Source organism: Coregonus clupeaformis, chromosome 39 (assembly GCF_020615455.1).
Source record: "Coregonus clupeaformis isolate EN_2021a chromosome 39, ASM2061545v1, whole genome shotgun sequence".
Taxonomy (NCBI): domain Eukaryota; kingdom Metazoa; phylum Chordata; class Actinopteri; order Salmoniformes; family Salmonidae; genus Coregonus; species Coregonus clupeaformis.
The window spans coordinates 12,150,280-12,174,512 of NC_059230.1; the positions used below are offsets into that span (position 1 = coordinate 12,150,280).

Consider the following 24,233-nt stretch of genomic DNA (forward strand, 5'->3'; position numbering starts at 1 on the left):
AAATAGTTTTATTCTGACAAAATTGATTTAGGCTACGTCATGCATTGTTGCATTGTTCTACTCTTTGGTGAGCTCACATTTGCATCGAAGTTACATTATGAGATCACATAGCATCGTGAAGTTAAATTCTCTGTCTTATGATAACAATTCTAGGATGGCTGGTTACAGTTACATTCAAAAATCTATGATGTAGATTTGTAGATCCGGTTTCCATTTCCTCTCTATCCTCTGAGTATCTTTGGAGAATTTATGGGGAGAGAATGTCGGATCAATCAAAATGCACCACCATCTATATGTCTCCGGAGTTGAGACAGGCCAGCGACAAGGCTCTATCGACAGGTGCTCAAGAGATACGCTTTCCAGACCATAAATTACCACCATCTCTTCAGTAAGAATGTTTATTTTATAGCTAGGTCCAATAATATTCGGATAATCTGTGATATATTTAATCTCCATCATGCGCATACCTTGGCATCCAGGCCTGTTACTTGTAGCTTATTGATATGAAGATGACTGATAGCTAACCGAGATAATATATTTTTTTAATGATTCCTTGCATGTGCAAATGTTTCAATCCCCCACCCTCTCTCTGTCCTGTCTGTTGTGTGTGTAAATCAGAATTGGTCAAATTCAGTCACACCATTTGAGTTTGGGAATCCGCCGCTCTTTCGCCTCCACGGACCTGCTCACCAATGCGCACCCGCAGTCCGCACACAGTGCACTTTCCCTGGACAGCCTGGAAGGGGTGCTATCGCTACACTCAGGTATGGACCAACCACAGCCATTGACTTATATTCTCTCTCGTCTCTCTCTCTCTCTCTCTCTCTCTCTCTCTCTCTCTCTCTCTCTCTTTGAATTTAATTGTTTTATTTTATTAGGATCCTACTCGTCCTGGGGTCTCTCTCTCTCTCTCTCTCTCTCTCTCTCTCTCTCTCTCTCTCTCTCTCTCTCTCTCTCTCTCTGTGAATGTCCTTGAGTGGCTTTCATCATATTCTTTACTTCTTTCTGTGGATGGATGCCCAGTTTCTTACACACACCTGTCCTTTCACCCCACTTTATGAGACACTGCCTTTCTGTCTCGCATTTCTCTTTATCTATCTCGCTCTCTCTTCCTCCCCCTCGCTCTCTCTCTCACTCACTCCCACTTTCCCTCCCCCACTTCCTCTAAACACTAACTCATTTCATGAGAAAGGAAAATGAAAGCTATGACACACCCAATTTACACAAACTACATAGGAAATAGTTGAGGGAAGGGCTTAAGAATTTCTAGAAGTGAACTCAAGTCCAAAGCCCTTGAGCATTTGTATGCGGCAGGTAGCTTAGTGGGTAAGAGCGTTGTGCCAGTAACCGAAAGGTCGCTGATTCTAATCCCCGAGCCGACTAGGTGAAAAATCTGTCGATGTGCAAGGCACTTAACCCAAATTGCTCTGGATAAGAGCGTCTGCTAAATTTATATAAAAAAATAATAATATGTTTCAATTTTCAACTTGTATTAGTCTTATTTATGGGATAGGCTTCCAACGAAATGCTGACTTGCAGGTTCCTTCTCAACAATGCAACAACAATAAGAAATAATAAAATATAAGAATATACACAAAGTAAATGTCTCAGTAAAATATAATAAACGTTTTAGCATGAGTATAATACAGGAAGGCACAATTTATTGTCCAATATTTACATGTGTTTTGGGGAAGGGGGGATTGGGGGGCAATTGTATAAATTGTGCAGTATTTAGCAATCATAATAAGAGTCTGGTAGCAGCAGTTGTGATGTGTGTGTAGCATGAATGCTTGTGTATTCCCAGGGTTTTCCCCAGGATTTTTTAAGAAGGTGGTGCTGCTGAGTATGGCAAGGGGAGGCCTGGAGGGGGGCAGTGCCCCATGAAATGCAAAAAAAATAGTAAAAATACATGTTTTACGATTAAATGTTACAACAACCTAGCTATGTTTTTGTTATATGGAGTTATGAAAAACGTTTTGATTAGGGTCACAGCATATTATGCACATCTGCTAGCAGCAAAGGCTGGACAAATATTATTTATCTCTTGTGTTAATATGTTAAAATGCTATATACAGCATCCTATGTACATAAAGTGCCTTCGGAAAGTATTCAGACCCGTTGACTTTTTCAATATCTCTCTCTCTTCTCTCTCTCTCTCTCTCTCTCTCTCTCTCTCTCTCTCTCTCTCTCTCTCTCTCTCTCTCTCTCTCTCTCTCTCTCTCTCTCTGTGAATGTCCTTGAGTGGCTTTCATCATATTCTTTACTTCTTTCTGTGGATGGATGCCCAGTTTCTTACACACACCTGTCCTTTCACCCCACTTTATGAGACACTGCCTTTCTGTCTCGCATTTCTCTTTATCTATCTCGCTCTCTCTTCCTCCCCCTCGCTCTCTCTCTCACTCACTCCCACTTTCCCTCCCCCACTTCCTCTAAACCCTAACTCATTTCATGAGAAAGGAAAATGAAAGATATGACACACCCAATTTACACAAACTACATAGGAAATAGTTGAGGGAAGGGCTTAAGAACTTCTAGAAGTGAACTCAAGTCCAAAGCCCTTGAGCATTTGTATGCGGCAGGTAGTTTAGTGGGTAAGAGCGTTGTGCCAGTAACCGAAAGGTTGCTGGTTCTAATCCCCGAGCCGACTAGGTGAAAAATCTGTCGATGTGCCCTTAAGCAAGGCACTTAACCCAAATTGCTCCTGTAAGTCGCTCTGGATAAGAGCGTCTGCTAAATTTATTTAAAAAATAAATGCTATATACAGCATCCTATGTACATAAAGTGCCTTCGGAAAGTATTCAGACCCCTTGACTTTTTCCATATTTTGTTAGGTTACAGCCTAATTCTAAAATTGATTAAATTGTTGTTGTTTTCCATCAATCTACACACAATACCCCATAATGACAAAGCAAAAACTGGTTTTATTAAATGTATTAAAAATAATACAACGGAAATATCACATTTACTGTGCTATGAAAAAGTATTTGCCCCCTTTCTAATTTTCTCTACGACGTGAGAGATTGATCAACAATTGTCTCCCGAGTGGCGCAGTGGTCTAATGCACTGCATCGCATTGATAGCTGTGCCACTAGAGATCCTGGTTCAAATCCAGGCTCTGTCGTAGCCGGCCGCGACCGGGAGACCCATGGGGCGGCGCGCACAATTGGCCCAGCGTCGTCCAGGGTAGGGGAGGGATTTGGCCGGCAGGGGATGTAGCTCAGTTGGTAGAGCATGGCGTTTGCAACGCCAGGGTTGTGGGTTCGATAAAATAATGTATGCACTAACTGTAAGTCGCTCTGGATAAGAGCGTCTGCTAAATGACTAAAATGTAAATATGTGACTACAGGAAGCATTTGGTTGGAGTCATTGCAGCTAAAGGTGGCACAACCAGTTATTGAGTGTAAGGGGGCAATTACTTTTTCACACAGGGGAATTGGGTGTTGCATAACTTTGTTTATGATATAAATATGTAATTGTTGTGTTATTTGTTCACTTATGTTCCCTTTATCTAATATTAGGTTTTGGTTGAAGATCTGATAACATTCAGTATCACAAATATGCAAAAGTATGGAAAATTAGAAAGGGGCCAAATACATTTTCATAGCACTGTAACTATTCAGACCCTTTACTCAGTACTTTGTTGAAACACCTTTGGCAGCGATTACAGCCTCAAGTCTTCTTGGGTATGACGCTACAAGCTTGGCACACCTGTATTTGGGGAGTTTCTCCCATTCTTCTCTGCAGATCCTCTCAAGCTCTGTCAGGTTGGATGGTTGGTGCACAGCTATTTTCAGGTCTCTCCAGAGATGTTCGATCAGGTTCAAGTCCAGGCTCTGGCTGGGCCACTCAAGGACATTCAGAGACTTGTCCCGAAGCCACTCCTGTGGTGTCTTGGCTGTGTGCTTAGGGTCATTGGAAGGGGAACCCTGAGTACTCTGGAGCAGGTTTTCATCAAGGATCTCTCTGTACTTTGCTCTGTTCATCTTTGCCTCGATCCTGACTAGTCTCCCAGTCCCTGCTGAAATATATCCCCACAGCATGATGCTGCCACCAACATGCTTCACCGTAGGGATGGTGCCGGGTTTCCTCCAGAATTTGATTTGACGCTTGGCATTCAGGCCAAAGAGTTCAATCTTGTTTCTCATGGTCTGAGAAGCTTTAGGTGCCTTTTGGCAAACTCCAAGCTGGCTGTCATGTGCCTTTTACTGAGGAGTGGCTTCCGTCTGGCCACTCTACCATAAAGGCCTACTTAGTGGAGTACTGCAGAGATGGTTGTCCTTCTGGAAGGTTCTCCCATCTCCATAGAGGAACTCTAAAGCTCTGTCAGAGTGACCATTGGGTTCTTGGTCACCTCCCTGACCAAGGCCCTTCTCTCCCGATTGCTCAGTTTTGCCGGGTGGCCAGCTCTAGGAAGAGTCTTGGTGGTTCCAAACTTCTTCCATTTAAGAATGATGGAGGCCACTCTGTTCTTAGGAAACTTCAATGCTGCAGAAATGTTTTGGTACCCTTTCCCAGATCTGTGCCTCGACACAATCCTGTCTCGGCACTCAACAGACAATTCCTTTGACCTCATGGCTTGGTTTTTGCTCTGACATGCACTGTCAACTGTGGGACCTTATATAGACAGGTGTGTGCCTTTCCAAATCATGTCCAATCAATTTAATTTACCACAGGTGGACTCCAATCAAGTTGTAGAAACATCTCAAGGATGATCAATGGAAACGGGATGCACCTGCACTCAATTTCGAGTCTCATAGCAAAGGGTGTGAATAAGGTATTTCTGTTTTTTATTTTTAATACATTTGCTAAAAAATTCAAAAAGACTGTTTTCGCTTTGTCATTATGGGGTATTGTGTGCAGATTGCTGAGGAAATTGTTTTATTTAATCCATTTTAGAATAATGCTGTAACGTAACAAAATGTAGAAAAAGTCAAGGGGTCTGAATACTTTCTGAAGGCACTTTAAGTTGACATTATAAAGTGCCATATTTTTGGCTAGTTTGGTCGCAGTTGTATGCACGTTTTTTTTATCTTAAAAAAAAAACGAGTATCGTAACGGATATGTGCAATTTTTGTATTTGTCTGTTATTATCCGTGATAAAAAAAGAAGTAGTAATTTTCAGGTGCCAGCAAACACCTTTCTCATGTCAGTCAGTCATGTGCGAGGTTCTATGTGGTCTAAATAGCTCAACTGGCTAGTGTGCCTCTGTAAAGAGAAGGGCAGGCTGCACGTTGATCCTGCTGCTCTGATTAGAAAGAGTGAAGCTGTATTGATTAGAAAGAGTGAAGCTGTATTTCTCTGTCCAGTCGCTTCATCATTTCACCCAATCACTTTTCCTCGCATGTTTTCGGTCTGATCAATTAGATTGCTGCAGTTTGCTACTATGATAAATCACATGGCGAGGATGTTTGCTACCAAGCTATCAATGTGTATACTTATCTAACAAGCAGGGCAAGGGTAGGGAAAACTATGAAACGCTGATGCGCAATCTGAGTGAGTGACACCAAACTTGGCTGCCTGCTGCAAATTGAGGACAGACATACACGCCTCCACGCGCTGCTCCTAATATGCAGCTGTTTTCCAGTGAGAACGTGCAGAAAGGTCTTTTGTCATATTAAAACACTTCCGTTTTTTTCGATCACGAGTATCATCCAATCCGACTATCAACTGTCAATTTACGATTACGAATATGAGTATGGCCATATCGGCACACCCCTAGACCTCATGCTCCGATACTGTCTGCCAGACCGTAAGGGAGTGAACAGCTCGTGGCTGGGGTGTGTGGGGTCCTTGATGATGCTGCTGGCTTTCCTCAGGCACCGTTTCGAGTAGATATAATAATAATAATAATATGCCATTTAGCAGACGCTTTTATCCAAAGCGACTTACAATCATGCGTGCATACATTTTTGTGTATGGGTGGTCCCGGGGATCGAACCCACTACCTTGGCGTTACAAGCGCCGTGCTCTACCAGCTGAGCTACAGAGGACCACCCAGATGTCCTGGATGGGTGGGAGCACGGTCCCAGTGATGTACTGGGCCGTCTTCACCACCCACTGGACCGCCTTGCAGTCATGGACGGAGCAATTCCCATATCAGGCCGTGATGCAACCAGTCAGGATGTTCTCGATGGTGAAGCGGTAGTATTTGGAGAGGACCCTGGGTGGCATGCCCATTTGTGTGCGTGCATGTGTGTGTGTGTGCGTGCAAATGGAATTGCCTATAGCCTTGTCATGTTTCTGCTAGTAATTTCCAGTTCCCCACATGCAGTGTAGCACAACTCATCAGGATCAAAGTTGTCCACCCTGGTTTACATTTTAACCCATGCCATCTCACACAATGACATCAAATCACATGTTATTGGTCACATACACATATTTAGCAGATGTTATTGCGGGTGTAGCGAAATGCTTGTGTTCCTAGCTCCAACAGTGCAGTAGTATCTAACAATTCACAACAATACACACAAATCTAAAAGTAAAATAATGGAATAAAAAAATATATAACATTTAGGACGAGCAATGTCTGAGTGGCATTGACTAAAATACAGAAGAATACAGTATATACATATGAAATGAGTAAAGCAGTATGTAAACATTATTAAAGTGACTAGTTTTCCATTTAAAGTGACCAGTGATTCCATGTCTATGTACTGTACATAGGCAGCAGCCTCTAAGGTGCAGGGTTGAGTAACCGGGTGGTAGCCAGCTAGTGATAGCTATTTAACAGTCTAATGGCCTTGAGATAGAAGCAGTTTTTCGGTCTCTCAGTTTTTCATCCTATTCCCTATATAGTGCACTATTGACCAGAGCCTCTTGTCTTCAAAGTAGTGCACTACTAAAATAATGCTCTATATAAGTAATAGGGTGTCATTTGAGATTTGGACATTATAGAAAGTTTAAATCAAGGTGGACAACTCCAGTCCTGAAGAGTCGCAGTGTGTGGAGGCTTTTGTTCAAACCCAGCTTGGCCCATAAAACATAATGTACTACCTTTGACTTTCCCCTTCTCTATCAGACTCTAGAGTGGAGCTCCAGCCTACCAGTGACACCACCCTGAACCCCAGGAGCTCCCATAGCAGCTGGCTCTCCCTGGAGGACATAGCGCTGCCTGCAGGTGGGGAGGGGAAGTGCAGCGACAGGAAAAAGAGTTTGGGCACCAAGTACGAGGAGAACTGGCAGGACGCCAGGGACGGCGGCAGCGAGTCGCACCCCGATGATGACGAGGATTCGGGGTCCCTTGAGTCCATCAATGAGGAAGAGGAGGAAGAGGAAGGGTTAATGGTGGTAAACCCCAAAGCAAGTAAAGAGAAAAGGAAGAAGAGGTATGATGTGGAGGGGACTTCAACTGAGAGCCCATCAAAGTACCTACAGGTCAGACATTGTAGAACTGATGTTTGGGGTTGTTTGCTTTAATATATTGGGAGACAGGGGGATGGTACATATTGGTGGAGGATGGGGTGAGAGTTACACAAGTTACTCCCATTCAATGTTATTCAATGAGTCTCTTGTAAAAGTACTTAAAAGAGAACCCACTATTATTATTAGGGTATCAGCCAAAGGGTTTGGGTTGTTTGAATGTGCTATTTCGATGTTGAAGCTATTGTGTTTTTATACTTGCAACGGTTACAGGAAACTAAAGGTTGAGGTTAAATCCACCACTCAGGAAGTGGAAAATGTATCAGGTTTCTATGGCAAGGGCTTTGAATACTAATGTGGTTCACCTGGCTTTGGATTCTACAGCATTATAATAAACTTCTGTCTTGTTTGTTTCTGTATTTTCTTTGGCTTTTGTCCCTGCAGGAATTCCATAGTTTACCCAAGAGGCTAGTGCCCTCTGAGATCACCCACTGTCTGTATGAACTAGAGGTGAGTGACAGACGGAGAGCAACTAAGACTGGGGGCTGGGTTCAAGTAGTATTGGGTCTTTAAAATACTTTGAGCATTTGATAGAGCCTGTCGGGATTGTCAGATGGGCGGGTTTTGCACATTTTGGACTATTCCGTTGGTTCCATTGTGCCAGGCAAGCTCAATCGATTGCAGTTAACGATAGCAAATACTATTTTGACCATTTTCAATTAAACAATCAAAGTAAGGTACTGAATTCTTACCCAGAAATTATTTGATATTGACATGAAAACGGCTGCAGTGAACCTTTAACCTCAACAGATGTGTGTTTGCTACTAACTTCTCTGTCAGCTCCTAGTGCTGGCATCTTGCCAGGTCTTTCCCGAATGCAAATAAATGAATTTAGGAAACTGTAACCAGACACTGTCCTTTGTATAGAGCTAGAACACATTAGGCTGCCTATACTGGACATAAGAAGAAACCACATTTTTAAAAATATATATATATATATTTTTTTTTTTTCACCTTTATTTAACCAGGTAAGCCAGTTGAGAACAAGTTCTCATTTACAACTGCGACCTGGCCAAGATAAAGCAAAGCAGTGCAATAAAAACAACACAGAGTTACATATGGGGTAAAAAACATAAAGTCAAAAATACAACAGAAAATATATATACAGTGTGTGCAAATGTAGCAAGTTATGGAGGTAAGGCAATAAATAGGCTATAGTGCAAAATAATTACAATAGTATTAACACTGGAATGCTAGATGTGCAAGAGATTATGTGCAAATAGAGATACTGGGGTGCAAAAGAGCAAAATAAATAACAATATAGGGATGAGGTAGTTGGGTGGGCTAATTTCAGATGGGCTGTGTACAGGTGCAGTGATCGGTAAGGTGCTCTGACAACTGATGCTTAAAGTTAGTGAGGGAGATAAGAGTCTCCAGCTTCAGAGATTTTTGCAATTCGTTCCAGTCATTGGCAGCAGAGAACTGGAAGGAATGGCGGCCAAAGGAGGTGTTGGCTTTGGGAATGACCAGTGAGATATACCTGCTGGAGCGCAGACTACGGGTGGGTGCTGCTATGGTGACCAATGAGCTAAGATAAGGCGGGGATTTGCCTAGCAGTGATTTATAGATGGCCTGGAGCCAGTGGGTTTGACGACGAACATGTAGTGAGGACCAGCCAACAAGAGCGTACAGGTCACAGTGGTGGGTAGTGTATGGGGCTTTGGAGACAAAACGGATGGCACTGTGATAGACTACATCCAATTTGCTGAGTAGGTTTGTTAACACAGTGTCCAATGAAGGGCCAGATGTATACAAAATGGTGTCGTCTGCGTAGAGGTGGATCTGAGAGTCACCAGCAGCAAGAGCAACATCATTGATATACACGGAGAAAAGTGTCGGCCCAAGAATTGAACCCTGTGGCACCCCCATAGAGACTGCCATAGGTCCAGACAACAGGCCCTCCGACTTGGCACACTGAACTCTATCTGAGAAGTAGTTGGTGAACCAGGCGAGGCAGTCATTTGAGAAACCAAGGCTATTTAGTCTGCCAATAAGAATGCGGTGGTTGACAGAGTCGAAAGCCTTGGCCAGGTCGATGAAGACGGCTGCACAGTACTGTCTATTATCAATCGCGGTTATAATATCGTTTAGGACCTTGAGCATAGACATAAGATACATAGAAATAACAACTAGAAGTAGGGGGGAAAAAATCAACAGCCATAGTTTTTCCAAGCATCAAGTAAAACAGAGAAGAAACAAAAACAATAGAGAAACTACAGAACAACCCCCCCGAAAAAAAGACCTTGTAAATTAATATGGGAGTTAACATCGTTCCCTCCCTTTCTCGTAGGAGGAGTGCAGGGGAGTGGAGAGAGAGAGCGAGAGTGTCAAATGGAAGATGGAGCTAATACATCGCAGTGTGGTCACAGTCCAGGTGAAAGAGGGAGGGAAATAAGGGAGGAGTGAAAGAGGGAGGGAAATAAGAGAGGCGTGAAAGAGAGAGAGAGAAAGTGAGAGAGAGGAAGACCATGGGGAATGTGAAGAGGGATAAGATGTTCTAGCGTTGATAGCTTTCTCATGACTGCGGAATAAAATGTTGCTAAATATGCTAAACTGGAAACAAATTCCAAATAGATACAGTATACTGTACATGGAGTACTCCTTTAACAGAAGGAGTTTTTCTGCTGTAGCTAAATTAATTCATTCTATACTAGATTTTCAGGGTTGTACGTTATTTTCAGGAAACACTGCGGACTCTTCTGAAACGCCTAGTGGAGGCTCAGAGCAACGAAGCCTTCGACCCAACCCCAATACCAACCACCCACCACCTCCTCTCCACCACCCACCACCGTCCCCCTAACGCACCCTCTCACTCCCTCTTCCACTCCGCCAACCGTCTTCTGCCAGCAGACGCCCCCACCAAGATCCTTTCCACCTCCCAGGTGAACCAGGTGCCCTCCAACCTGTCCCAGTGTACCCACCACCACTGCCTGGCTCACCGTGCCGTGGCGCGCCGCCCGTCCGAGACCTGCCTGACCGAGGCCAATGCCACCCAGACCCAGGGCCACTGCTGCCCCAGGACCACCAGCCCTGGAACCGCCACCCTGACCAGCTGTGCCCAGCGGGGGAAGGAAAGGGCAGCAGCCCTCCATGCCATCACTGACCTGAGGTACTGGCAGTATAGATGCAGGCAGTCAGTCAAATAATAATAATAATAATAATAATAATAATAATAATAATAGATGTATTTTATAAAGCGCTTTTCATTACATACAGAATCTCAAAGTCACAAAGACAGACAGACATAGACACACATTTACATTTCCTCTCACCATATTCAGCTAACCAAAAAACACTAGTTTCATGAAAAAGATTGGTTTACAGTATGTGGCCTTCTCCCCCCTAACCTCTGACCCCCTATAGGATGGAAGTAGAGCACCTGCGCGTGGCCCATGAGGAGGGGCGCCAGGAGCACCGGGAGACCCTGGGCGTGCTGAGGGCCTTCCAGAAGGACATGGGGACCCTGGTGTCCCACTGGCAGAGAGACAGACAGGACAGACAGAAGCAGAGTGACGTCGGCACACAGCTGGAGGCTATCAGACAGCAATCCAACAATGTCACTGAGATGTGAGTGGAGGGAGGGGGGCAGAGAGAAATAAAGGGGGGAATACCTTGTGAGAAAGAGAGTGGAGGAGCGAGAGAAGATATGGACAGTTGGAAATGTGTTAGAGATGGGGATTGAAGAAAGGGGGGGGGTGTAAAAAGAGGAGAGTGAGACAACAAATTAATAATTAATGCAAAGGGATGGAAAGCGAGGGAACAGTATGGTAAAAGGGTCACCTGAGGCCTCAAGGGAGAGGCTTCGGAGGAAGGAAGAGAAAGAGATAGAAGTCAGCAGACATTTTGAGTTGAGTCTGTTCTTAAATGACCCTTCCGATTATTAGCATAATCTCTGAACCATTAGAGGATTTCCCTTCTTACTGGTTGCTAAAAGAAAACAGACATTTCCTCAAGTCTTATTAGTGTTGTTTTAGTGTCTCCTTTATGCAACCAAATTAAATGGTGATAGCTGAATATGATGCTGAAAACAAAAGGCTTGTTTGGTGAAAAATGAGGCTAAAATCAAATCACATTTATTCGTCACATACACAGTTTACAGCAGGTATAAAAGGTGCAGTGAAATGCTTATGTGCTAGCTCCCTCAACAATGCAGTACATCAATCAATTATCAATAATAGCAATGAAAAGAGTCAAGCCAAAAATAACAAGTAGTAGTAGATGTAATAGCAAGTAGCAGAAGTGGGCTCTGGGGTGACGTGTGTTAGTAAGAGTGTGTGTGTGTGTTGTGTGCGTCAGGACTCGGCAGGCAGTCGCTGTGTTCGGTAAAGTGGGGCTTCAATTGGAGGGGCTGGGAGCAGTAGGAACTCTGGTCCGCTCTGCCTCTACCAAGCTAACACCCAACAGGTAGGAGTGAGTGTGTGTCTGTGTGTGTTACCTTTTGGTACGACTGTTGCATGTGCCATTTTCTGTGATCTGATACTAAATGCTTGTGTGTGTGTGTAGCTCTCTACTGTGCCAGCGCTGCACTTCCAAGACAATGGATGGAGAGAGGAAAGAGGAATGAGAGCAAAAATATAGTATTGTCTTGATTGAAACCGTTGAAATAAAACGTTTATCTGCAAATCTTATTTGTTCCTTTCTTATCTTCTTTCTAACTGCACATTCACTTACAACTTATGTTAATCTTTAACATTTTCAAAAAGGGAAGCAGGTGAGTCATTTACTATAGCCTGCTTTATGATACAGTAATGTTTCACACTTAGGCCACTTTGGAGTCGAGTCACATAAATGTCAAATGTACTGAACATCGTGTGGAACACTGTTGACGGTAACACGCACACACACACACACACACAAGGATCCCCAATACTCATTTTAACAACTTTGTATAGGTAAGACCTGTAAATGCTTTATTTAAAAACAAATATTGAACATGCAGGTGAAATCAAAGACAAAGCAGCAAAATCAACTAGAAAACAGTGTTCCTCTGTAGCTCAGTTGGTAGAGCATGGCGCTACCAGGATAGTGGGTTCGATTCCCGGGACCACTGGTACATTATATTTATGCACGCATGACTAAGTCACTTTGGATAAAAGCGTCTGCTAAATGGCACATATTATCATGTGTATATATAAGAACATTCCATTAAAATGTTGTTGGCATTTGAATCAAGGTTCAAGCATTTTATATTTACAGTACATTTGAGTCATTTAACGCTTATCTAGAGCACTCATCATTAGGTAGCGAGGTAAGACAACCAAATAGTAATAATAAACCAAACTTTTTCTCAATAGAGCAGCTATCAACAAAGTCAGGGCTAGTAATAAAAGAAGAAAGGCAAGTGGCAAGAAAGGCAAGTAGCCTACATGATAAGCTGTTAAAAAAAAATTTAAAGGTCCAATGCAGCCGTTTTTATCTCAACATCAAATAATTTCTGGGTAACAATTAAAATTGTCCAAAATATACAAAAATAGCTTCTTAGCAAAGAAGAATTTCTCAGTCAAGAATTTTGCTAGGACTGTCTGGGAGTGATTTAAGTGGGGAGGGGAAAACTGAAAATGTGCTGTTATTGGCTCTTATTGGTCTATTAACTAATTTAACGCCTGGTGATGTCACCATGGAAGGCCAAAACTCCATCCCACCAAAACAGGAGGTCATTTCAGGCGGTCATTTCAAACAGCTCTTACACTAAAAGGGCATTATCATAATTTTCACCATTTCACAGTATTATTCCAACCTCACGGTGTGGAAATATATATAAAACACAGGAAAATCACGTTTTTGACTGCATTGGGCCTTTAAAGCCTGACATGAACATTCAATGGTTACTATGAGATTAATAAATGGTATAAAATGTATCTCCTGCAAACACATCTGAAGTATACAGTACGTTCAACATATGTTTGCTATTGATTGGAAAGGTATTCTAACTGAGCATGGCCCTCTTTCTTGGCCGTCACTATCTGGCTATGCTAGAAATGACTGACTTTTCAAACAATAAATGCAATTTTAACCACAAGCCCTGTCCTTAACCATTACACAATATAAGGAACAACAAGTTCTTAAAGCACTTGCTCAGCAGCTCTTACTCAGCAGTTAAAGACTAATCTAGAGTGGCCATCTAGTTACTACCCTCATTTTGGATTTCTAAGCCATGCGAACCTGTTGTGTGACAACGTGAACCTGTTGGACACCTCTAGTGGTCTGTGTCTTAACCTCACGAGCCATCTGGCACCAGGTACAGATGTAGCAGCAACACACCACTGCGGCGTCTCCACACGTCGAACCCTGAGAGGGGGAAGAGGGAAGGAGAGATGGATAGAAAATGAAAGCAGAGGACAAGAACATGTCAACAGGACAGAGTTAAAAGGGGGATAAGGACAGAGGTGGAGAGAAGAATAGTGTAGCACAAGTTCCGGGAAGAAGAAGAGAGAAAAGGTTGGGTTTAATTCCATATTCAGTGTTATATTTAAAGGGGAATCAAGGCAATAACAACACTAAGAACAACAGCATTGAGGGGTGGGTTTAAAAGCCCATGATCTATAATAGTTATGACTGAAAACACTATATACTGTATAATGTATACCGGATGTGTTTAAGTACTATCTCAAAAAAATTGATAAGAACAACAGCATTTACAAGTGCACCAACAATATTTCTTAACACCTCAAACATCTGGTAGTTTCCAAAACCATATCCTCTCAGAAGGGAAAGTGAAAGGTGGGTAGCAACGGGTGTGGGTGCTGTGGATACCACCACCCACCTACCCCCTCTTTCCACTCTCACCTCACCCTCCCTGCTCTCCCCCCCGGCACCCCCACCCTCTCCCAGGGCTCCTACCTGGATGCCGTAGCGTTCTCTCATGGAGGAGCGCATGCAGCAGGAGACGGCCAGGAAGGCACATGGGTCCAGCAGGGGCATGCAGACACACCAGCCGAAGTGGGAGGCCGTCTGACACTGAAAACAGGGGAAGCACCACAAGGCACAGCAACCTGGGACACACACACACACAATTGAATGTCTTCATAGTATGTAACACTTGATGGTTCATTTACAGTAGATTAGAATGTCATGAAACAATGTTTGTTCAGAGAGTGAAAATAGGGGTAAAACTATACAAAAATGCATGTAAATTAAGTCATTTTTAACACAGATTTCTCTTCTCTCCCTATCTTTCTCCTAACTTCCTCCCTCTTAGCCTCTCTCTCTTTCCCTCAGTCCCACCACAAAGTGCTGGGTGTGGTTGAGACAGAGTGAGCGATCTCTACTCTGCCCCTCTCCTTCTGTCTCTAGAGCGCTCTCAACAACCACAGATCAACTCTTTATTTTTAAGGAAACCGACTAATAAATACAGTGGGGAAAAAAAGTATTTAGTCAGCCACCAATTGTGCAAGTTCTCCCACTTAAAAAGATGAGAGAGGCCTGTAATTTTCATCATAGGTACACATCAACTATGACAGACAAATTGAGAAAAAAAATCCAGAAAATCACATTGTAGGATTTTTTATGAATTTATTTGCAAATTATGGTGGAAAATAAGTATTTGGTCACCTACAAACAAGCAAGATTTCTGGCTCTCACAGACCTGTAACTTCTTCTTTAAGAGGCTCCTCTGTCCTCCACTCGTTACCTGTATTAATGGCACCTGTTTGAACTTGTTATCAGTATAAAAGACACCTGTCCACAACCTCAAACAGTCACACTCCAAACTCCACTATGGCCAAGACCAAAGAGCTGTCAAAGGACACCAGAAACAAAATTGTAGACCTGCACCAGGCTGGGAACACTGAATCTGCAATAGGTAAGCAGCTTGGTTTGAAGAAATCAACTGTGGGAGCAATTATTAGGCAATGGAAGACATACAAGACCACTGATAATCTCCCTCGATCTGGGGCTCCACGCAAGATCTCACCCCGTGGGGTCAAAATGATCACAAGAACGGTGAGCAAAAATCCCAGAACCACACGGGGGGACCTAGTGAATGACCTGCAGAGAGCTGGGACCAAAGTAACAAAGCCTACCATCAGTAACACACTACGCCGCCAGGGACTTAAATCCTGCAGTGCCAGACGTGTCCCCCTGCTTAAGCCAGTACATGTCTAGGCCCGTCTGAAGTTTGCTAGAGTGAATTTGTATGATCCAGAAGAGGATTGGGAGAATGTCATATGGTCAGATGAAACCAAAATATAACTTTTTGGTAAAAACTCAACTCGTCGTGTTTGGAGGACAAAGAATGCTGAGTTGCATCCAAAGAACACCATACCTACTGTGAAGCATGGGTGTGGAAACATCATGCTTTGGGGCTGTTTTTCTGCAAAGGGACCAGGACGACTGATCCGTGTAAAGGAAAGAATGAATGGGGCCATGTATCGTGAGATTTTGAGTGAAAACCTCCTTCCATCAGCAAGGGCATTGAAGATGAAACGTGGCTGGGTCTTTCAGCATGACAATGATCCCAAACACACCGCCCGGGCAACGAAGGAGTGGCTTCGTAAGAAGCATTTCAAGGTCCTGGAGTGGCCTAGCCAGTCTCCAGATCTCAACCCCATAGAAAATCTTTGGAGGGAGTTGAAAGTCTGTGTTGCCCAGCGACAGCCCCAAAACGTCACTGCTCTAGAGGAGATCTGCATGGAGGAATGGGCCAAAATACCAGCAACAGTGTGTGAAAACCTTGTGAAGACTTACAGAAAACGTTTGACCTGTGTCATTGCCAACAAAGGGTATATAACAAAGTATTGAGAAACTTTTGTTATTGACCAAATACTTATTTTCCAACGTAATTTGCAAATAAATTCATAAAAAATCCTACAATGTGATTTTCTGTATTTTTTTTCCTCATTTTGTCTGTCATGGTTGACGTGTACCTATGATGAAAATTACAGGCCTCTCTCATCTTTTTAAGTGCGAGAACTTGCACAATTGGTGGCTGACTAAATACTTTTTTTCCCCACTGTATACGATAATGGATGGGCAGGGATGGCATCAAAGGAATTCAGCTTTCTCTCCTGTTCACTGTGGATGTTGGCGTAAAATGTCTGAATGAAACCAACTCTATTCCTCCCTGTAACGCTTAAGGATCTGATTTCACCCGTTTATTGACATTCCAGTAACACAGCCCCACTGTCTCCATGGTTCCCAATGACGTCACCCATTTGGTTTGGGCTTTCTGTTTTTCATTATCCAATTAGGTCGTTTCTCCTGGACCCCCTCACCCCCTAATATTCAGTGTGACACATTTCCAGTAAATGTAAGATTTGCACAGGAAATCAGAGCAGCTCTGCCTCTCAGGGCCTCCAGATAGCATATGATAGCAAAATGTGTAGAATAGCAAAACAATTAGCTTTAATGGCAAAATGTGAACAAAACTATGAGATGAGCTATAAAACTGCTATTTCTTTCCCCTGCCACATGGCAAAAAATATAGAATTGCAGGAAATTTGCTTTAAAACTGCTACATTTTCTCTTAGCCTCAGGACAATACATGTAGAATAGCATTATAAAACTGCACGTTTCTCACTGCACCATGGCAAAATGTGTTCAAATGCAGGAAGTTAGCTGATTGCTCTGGGGAAGTTGGTTCCCTGGGGCACGAAATGCGGTAGTCTAGCCCTGGGGTATCGGGTAAATGTCTGGTCCTTGGTACAGTATTCTCTCAGGAAATCAGAGATTTTAAGTTCAAGTATATGAAGCGCAAGATGCTTGGAAGTAGTCTAGTCATGACGGACTGATTTTAATTTAAATGTATAATGAATATATACTCTGAAAGAAGAGCCTGAGGAAAAAAATATAAATATACAGTTGGCTTCAAAATTACTGGCACCCCTGACTGGCAATGCACAAACAATATTTAAAAAAATAGAAACAATATAATTATAGAGATAAACTCAAAATACCAACATGTGAGAAATACTGTACTATATTAATGTTCCAATGGAACCCACCAAAATCATTTATTGATTTAATTAAAAATCAATGTCCTCCAAATCAAGGTTTCACAATTAATGGCACCCTTAAAGATTATTGTAAATAACATCTACCAAAATTAAACCAGGAATTAAATTCCACTTATTTAAATTGATCTAAGTCTTAAGAAACTATATTGAGCCATTACATAACTTCCTGTTTCACTAGGGTATAAAAATGAGACAACAGGCATGCAATATCACTTTGTCATCCAACACCATGAAGAAAACAAAATAACTGGCAGTTCAAAGAGACAGATGGTTGTAGACCTTCATAAATCTGGTAATGGCTACAAGAAGATCCACAAACGATTGAATAAACCACTGAGCACTGTCAGAGCAATTATTAAAAAATTAAAAAGATATGGAACAGTTGAAAACCTCACGGGTAGAGGACGCAAATACATTTTGCCCCCCAGGATGGAGAGGAGGATGGTGAGAGAAGCAACAAAATCCCCAAGAATCACTGTGAAATAATTGCAGGCCTTTGTGGCGGCTTGGGGTCACCAGGTTTCAAAAAGCACCATCAGACGCCACCTCCACAACCACAGGCTCTTTGGAAGGGTTGCCAGAAGAAAGCCCTTTCTGACCCCAAGACACAGATGCAAGCGCTTGGCGTTTGCCAAACGTCATTTATATTATGACTGGAAGAAGGTGCTCTGGTCAGATGAGACCAAAATTTAACGTTTTTGGTCAGATACAGCATCGGCATGTTTGGCGTCGAAACAGAGATGCATACAAGGAGAGGCACCTCATACCCACGGTGAAATATGGTGGTGGGTCAGTGATGTTTTGGGCCTGTTTTAATTCCAGAGGTCCAGGGGCACTGGTTAAGATTGATGGCATAATTAATTCCACCAAGTATCAGGCAATTTGGGCTGACAATCTGGTTGCCTCTGCCAGAAGGCTGGGACTTGGCCGTAGGTGGACTTTCCAAAAAGACAATGACCCAAAACATACCTCAAGATTCACACAGAAATGGTTCTGTGACAACAAAATCAATGTTCTACCATGGCCATCTCAGTCGCCGGACCTCAATCCAATCGAAAATCTGAGTTGAAGAGGGCAGTTGATAAGCGCAAACCCAAGAATGTGAAGGATCTTGAAAGGATCTGCATAGAGGAATGGTCCAAAATCCCTCTAAATGTGTTCCTTAACCTTGTCAACATTACAGGAAAAGACTCCATGCTGTTATCCTTGTCAGAGGTGGTTGCACTAAGTACTAAATGAGGAGTGCCAATAATGATGAAACCTTGATTTTGGTGACATTTATTTTGTATTAAATAATTGTATGATTTTGGTTGGTTCCATTGAAACATTCATAAAGTACAGTATTTCTCACATGTTGGTATTTTGAGTTTATCTCTATAATTATATAGTTTTTATTTTTTAAAGTATTGTTTGTGCATTGCCAGTCACGAGGTGCCAGTAATTTTGGAGCCCACTATATATATACATTACAAAATAAAAACATAAATCTAGATTTGGTTCTGGGTTTTGAGATGAGCATATTAGGTAAATGACTCCATGTGACTTACAGGTACCCATGTCAGAGCAGCAGTCACACAGTCCTGTGCTCCATTCCCCTGAGCTCTGGTTCGTTGTTACAGTGGTGATCTGCTGCTGGACAGCCATGGCTACACCACAACACACCCAAGGAGAAGGAGGGAGGAAGGAGGGAGGAAGAATGGGAGAGGAAGAGAAGGAATTACATTTAGTGGGGACAGAGATGCATCGGTCTGATAAGAGGTTTTAAATGCATGAAAGGAAGTAGTTACACTGAACATAAATATAAATGCAACATGCAACAATTTCTCAGATTTTACTGAGTTAAAGTTCAAATAAGTAAATCAGTCAATTGAAATACATTAATTAGGCCCTAATCTATGGATTTCACATGACTGGGAATACAGATTTTTTTTAAGGTAAGGGCGTGGATCAGAAAATCTAGTATCTGGTGTGACCACCATTTGCCTCATACAACACGACACATCTCCTTTGCATAGAGTTGATCAGGCTGTTGATTGTGGCCTGTGGAAAGTTGCCCCATTTCTCTTCAGAGGGTGTGCGAAGTTTCTGGATATTCGCGGGAACTGGAACACACTGTCATACACGTCGATACGTAGCTTATGCCTGCACATACCATAACCCCACCCCCAACATGGGGCACTCTGTTCACAATGTTGACATCAGCAAACCGCTCGCCTACATGTCGCCATACACACTGTCTGACATCTGCCCAGTAGTGTTGAAACCGGCATTCATCCGCGAAGAGCACACTTCTCCAGCATGCCAGTGGCCATCGAAGGTGAGCATTTGCCCAATGAAGTTGGTTACGACGCCGAACTGCAGTCAGGTCAAGACCCTGGTGAGGATGACGAGCACGCAGATGAGCTTCCCTGAGACGATTTCTGACAGTTTGTGCAGGAATTCTTCAGTTGTGGAAACCCACAGTTTCATCAGCTGTCTGGTTGGCTGGTCTCAGACAGGTCCTGGGCTGGCGTGGTTACACGTGGCCTGCGGTTGTGAGGCCGATTGGAGGTAATGCCAAATTCTCTAAAACGACATTGGAGGTGGCTTATGGTAGAGAATTTAACATTCAATTATCTGCCAACAGCTCTGGTGGACATTCCTGCAGTCAGCAAGCCAATTGCATGCTCCCTCAAAACTTAAGACATCTGTGGCATTGTGTTGTGTGACAAAACTGCACATTTTAGAGTGGCCTTTTATTGTCCCCAGCACCTGTGTAATGATCATGATGTTTAATCAACTTTTTGATATGCCACACCTGTCAGGTGGATGGATTATCTTGGCAAAGGAAAAATGCTCACCAACAGGGATGTAAACAAATTTGTGCACAACATTTTAGAGAAATAAGCTTTTTGTGCATATGAAAAAGTTCTGGGATCTTTTGTTTCAGCTCATGAAACATGAAACCAACACTTTACATGTTGTGTTTATATTTAGCATGTTTAATGTATGTTGAACAATACTAACGTATAACTTAAATAATGTTTATAGTAGTATTTCTCTGTAAAATACATGTTGTAACATTTCCAAAAATGTTTTGTTGTTGCTGTATCAAATAATGTTGACGTGAAGATTAATATTGAATAATATGTAGGATGATTTTCTGATGTGACTGCAGTCCCCACTTTTCTATTACATAAAATCATACTTGCCCTCCCTTATAGTATCACATTTTCCCGCCAATACTGTTCAGACACCTTACTAGATAAGATAACTCACCCACTATGCAAATAGTAATTGTTTTCTAACGGATATATTAATGTAACCTTACTTTTGATTTATTTCATTATTATAGTGTCTTGAATCTTCAGGATGCCCAGCCCACATGGGCTTATAAGACACTGTATTTGCAGTAGCAAAATGAAATACTTATATATTGAAGTTTAAATATAATGTATACATACATTCACATGAAAAAACTAAACAAAAACTTGCTGTTTCAATTATATAGTGTATCTTGTCAAATCTTCCATGCTTTGGAAATAAGATTTGCAACCATGAAAACGTATTTTCTAAATAACCATTCTAGTTTCTCTTTATCACTAATCCAGAATAGTTCTGGTTTCTTATTAGTGGGAATGTATAAACACACCTCATTCGATTCAATCAATAGCCAAATAAGTCATGTCGGTATAACATTCAAGATCCATAATGAACGTTTACAATGAAACTTTGACTAGACTGAAACCAAAAGAAGAGACTGTTTTAACCGCAATGTGCTGTTAGTGGAAGATGGTATATGTTTTTAGCAATTGGCAACTAGCAAGTCAGATTCCAAAAGAAAGAAAAATAATAGTGCACTATTGCAATATGATATAACTTACTCTGTAAGAAAATGTATATACATTTACAGATAAATGTAAATGGTAATATTACCTTTCTATTCTTCTTAACTATACTGCCTGAGAAGAGAGAAGTTGACCCTGTTTACGGCACAGATAACAACGATTGTGCGGATTCGCTGTGTAGCCACAGCCTACCACGATCATTGAGGAAGAGCTATAAAAAAAAAACGTTTTCTAAACCACCTGAAATGAAAGTTGGCTTCGTGGACTTTCGCTCTACAGAAATGGAGGTGTTGGCAATTTAATGGCTACCATACTGTAGCGAAAAAACTTGAGGAGAAGGCTACAGTTAGTGTGGGTTTAGCGAAATTTTGATGAATATCAGGATGATATATTAATTTATTAGTGTTCTTTCTAAAAGTAAGTCAGGGAAACTGGAAAGAGCTATCCTGCACATTTGAATTTGTTTGCCAGCGCAAGTCTAGATAGCACTAGCAGTATTATACCTACAACAGTGAAGTTTCAGTCTGCTTGGTGTATCTCTACAGCATGGGCATATCTCCCCATGCATGCGCCTTATCAAAAATATAACTTATACAATATTGCACCATCCCATTCTCTGGGCTCTGTCTGCAATCATAACCTGTAGTATATACCAGGAATAATGAAACAGAATAAAAATAGATGTTTGGTGAATCTATGAATTATGTATGACCACTGGAGTCTTTACCACTCAAAAAAAAAATGTTTGTATTTTATCACTCAAAATCTTGCCAAAGCATAGTCTGTAGGAGGGGTTGATTAAAAATAATTTGACATGATTTATATGAATCGGGTCATGAACATATGGACTTTGAAAGGGAGAGCTTAAACATAGGCTAAGTCTGGCATAAGCTTATTCGCACACTTTACAATAACTACATTTACATTTTAGTCATTTAGCAGACGCTCTTATCCAGAGCGACTTACAGTTAGTGAGTGCATACATTATTATATTTTTTCATACTGCCCCTCCGTGGGAAACAAACCCACAACCCTGGCGTTGCAAACGCCATGCTCTACCAACTGAGCTACAACCCTGCCGGCCATTCCCTCCCCTACCCTGGACGACGCTGGGCCAATTGTGCGCCGCCCCATGGGTCTCCCGGTCGCGGCCGGCTATGACAGAGCCTGGATTTGAACCAGGATATCTAGTGGCACAGCTAGCACTGCGATGCAGTGCCTTAGATCACTGCGCCACTTGGGAGATTATAGAATAACTCTGTTGCAGTGGTTGTAGGTAGTCTCCGTATAGGCTATTCCTCCATTGTGACACTGCTGCCCAGTTGAAGAGCTTGTGATCTCCATGCAGCACCACGCGCCTTCGGAAAAGCACCCCTCAGCCTCAGAAGATGCCCTTCTGGAGGCATGCAGTCATAGAGTCATTATACCCTATGTTACGGATACAGGTATCCTGTGTGTGTTTTTGTGTTTTTCCTCTCCTTCTGCCCTAATCACAGGTGTCCTTTATGTTCCTGATTGGTGGTCGTTGGGGTGTCCCACCTGTCCGACATCCGTTTGTCTGCTGATTGCTGAGGTGGACCAATCAGTGGACATTCCTCTGTATTGCACCACCTGTTTCTGGTTTTTCACTTACACCTCCCATTGTTTACACCTCCCATTGTTTTAAAAGCCAGTCAGTTGTGTTTGTTGGAAGAGACTATTTTTCGTATGTGAGTATGGATACTGTGGTGTCCTGTTTTTTTGTGTACTCACTCATTTGCTGGTTACTCTGTTTGGTAACTATGTTGTGTGTTTCTGGGAAAAGGGGGATTTAAGCAAGTTGCCCTTGGGCATACATTACCCGTAGGAAGAACATTGTCTAAAAACACTAGTTAGACCTGAGCGGACCACCCACTGTAATTTTTGTATGGTTAGCAGTAGCTTAGCGGTTCTTGAGGCAGGCAAGATCAGTTTAGTTTTTTTTTTTATATTATTGTTTAATTCCTTGGGTCCTGCTCAGCCCTTTTCCCCAAACCTGATTCTAATTTGCATGAATTATGTTACGGGTCTCATTTCCGTCCACCCTAGACTTTTAAAGCCACAGGGTTTGTAACACCCTAATGTAGGCCTATTTGCCTACTAACCAAATAAAGTGCAGAGCATGCATGATGCATGCAACTTATTATTCCAACATATTTGAACATTTAATTCATCCTTCATTCAGTTCAGTCAGTCAGTATGTCATACATTCTGTCATTTGTCTGAGTTGCTATAGGAACTGAATGAAAGAGAATAGAACAGTCTTATCCATTAGTTTATTGAAATCCATGTGTGTATTCAAAATGATCTAAATTCTCCAGTTCTTTAGCCTATCACTTTAATAATTCAATGTTTAATTTAGGCCTATCCAAATAAAAAAAATAGGCCTTCAACTTGTAGGCATTGCAATTTAGGCTATCATTTTGGGTACTGGTGTCTTGCGAAATAATTTTAGAACTCTATTTGTGTTTTCTAACTGTTTTTTTATTATAGGCCTCCCCTTAAAAAGAGACCCTTGCTCACAGTCCTCTAAATATAGCCTCTAAATTACTTTAGCTAATATGGTGACAACGATGTAGGCTGTGTGTAGCAGTTCTGACATGGTTTGGCTTGGAAAGTTTTTTTTCGCCTGGTCACATACAGCTGATGTATTGTGTATTGAAGTCCACAAACAAAGGGAAAAGGTGAGAGGAGGAAGACAACGTGGCTGCTATGAATGTGAACTGTGTTTATGCTTGACCAGGGGTGTATTCATTCCACCGATTCTGTTGAAAAATGTTTCTTAAACGGAAGCAAACGGAACGAAACAGGGATAATTATACCTACATTTGTCCAATAGAAACTGTCGTTTGCAACTGTTGGACTAATGATAACACCCTAGATCAGCTAGATGCAGGCAAGAGTGTGTCCATGTGTCATTGTCTGTCACCAACATTTTCTCTCGACCGGTGTGCACCTACGTGGTAATCTTTCATTCACAGGCTAGGTTGTTGCAACCTCATGATGTTTATTAGTG

The 24,233-nt window shown here is 42.2% G+C and overlaps 2 protein-coding genes across 2 annotated transcripts; one reads left to right on the forward strand and one right to left on the reverse strand.

Moving 5' to 3' along the window:
* The first annotated feature begins 163 nt into the window (after window positions 1-163).
* LOC121554423 lies at window positions 164-12,870 on the forward strand. Its single transcript, XM_041868009.2, has 9 exons — window positions 164-388; window positions 619-764; window positions 7,019-7,374; window positions 7,804-7,869; window positions 9,710-9,793; window positions 10,101-10,528; window positions 10,783-10,986; window positions 11,716-11,823; window positions 11,923-12,870. Exons 1-9 carry the CDS (start codon window positions 261-263, stop codon window positions 11,981-11,983), a joined length of 1,581 nt encoding a protein of 526 aa, XP_041723943.1. The 5' UTR covers window positions 164-260; the 3' UTR covers window positions 11,984-12,870.
* Window positions 12,871-13,145: 275 nt separating this feature from the next.
* ponzr1 (plac8 onzin related protein 1) lies at window positions 13,146-21,411 on the reverse strand. The gene is made up of 4 exons (XM_041868008.2): window positions 21,288-21,411; window positions 18,920-19,018; window positions 14,260-14,411; window positions 13,146-13,707 (listed from the first exon to the last, which is right to left on the reverse strand). The coding sequence occupies exons 2-4, from the start codon at window positions 19,014-19,016 to the stop codon at window positions 13,567-13,569; spliced, it is 390 nt and encodes a 129-aa protein (XP_041723942.1). The 5' UTR covers window positions 19,017-19,018; window positions 21,288-21,411; the 3' UTR covers window positions 13,146-13,566.
* Between the last annotated feature and the right edge of the window lie 2,822 nt (window positions 21,412-24,233).

What these genes read in the sequence shown, in the direction of transcription:
- LOC121554423 (XM_041868009.2), top strand. Translation starts at nt 261, where the DNA reads ATGTCGGATCAATCAAAATGCACCACCATCTATATGTCTCCGGAGTTG. An exon ending in AAATTACCACCATCTCTTCA is followed by an intron (nt 389 to 618) that starts GTAAGAATGTTT and finishes TGTGTAAATCAG; the next exon opens with AATTGGTCAAATTCAGTCAC. An exon ending in GCAGTGTGGTCACAGTCCAG is followed by an intron (nt 9,794 to 10,100) that starts GTGAAAGAGGGA and finishes CGTTATTTTCAG; the next exon opens with GAAACACTGCGGACTCTTCT.
- ponzr1 (XM_041868008.2), bottom strand. Translation starts at nt 19,016, where the DNA reads ATGGCTGTCCAGCAGCAGATCACCACTGTAACAACGAACCAGAGCTCA. An exon ending in CTGCTCTGACATGGGTACCT is followed by an intron (nt 14,412 to 18,919) that starts GTAAGTCACATG and finishes TGTGTGTCCCAG; the next exon opens with GTTGCTGTGCCTTGTGGTGC. An exon ending in GAGAACGCTACGGCATCCAG is followed by an intron (nt 13,708 to 14,259) that starts GTAGGAGCCCTG and finishes TCCCCCTCTCAG; the next exon opens with GGTTCGACGTGTGGAGACGC.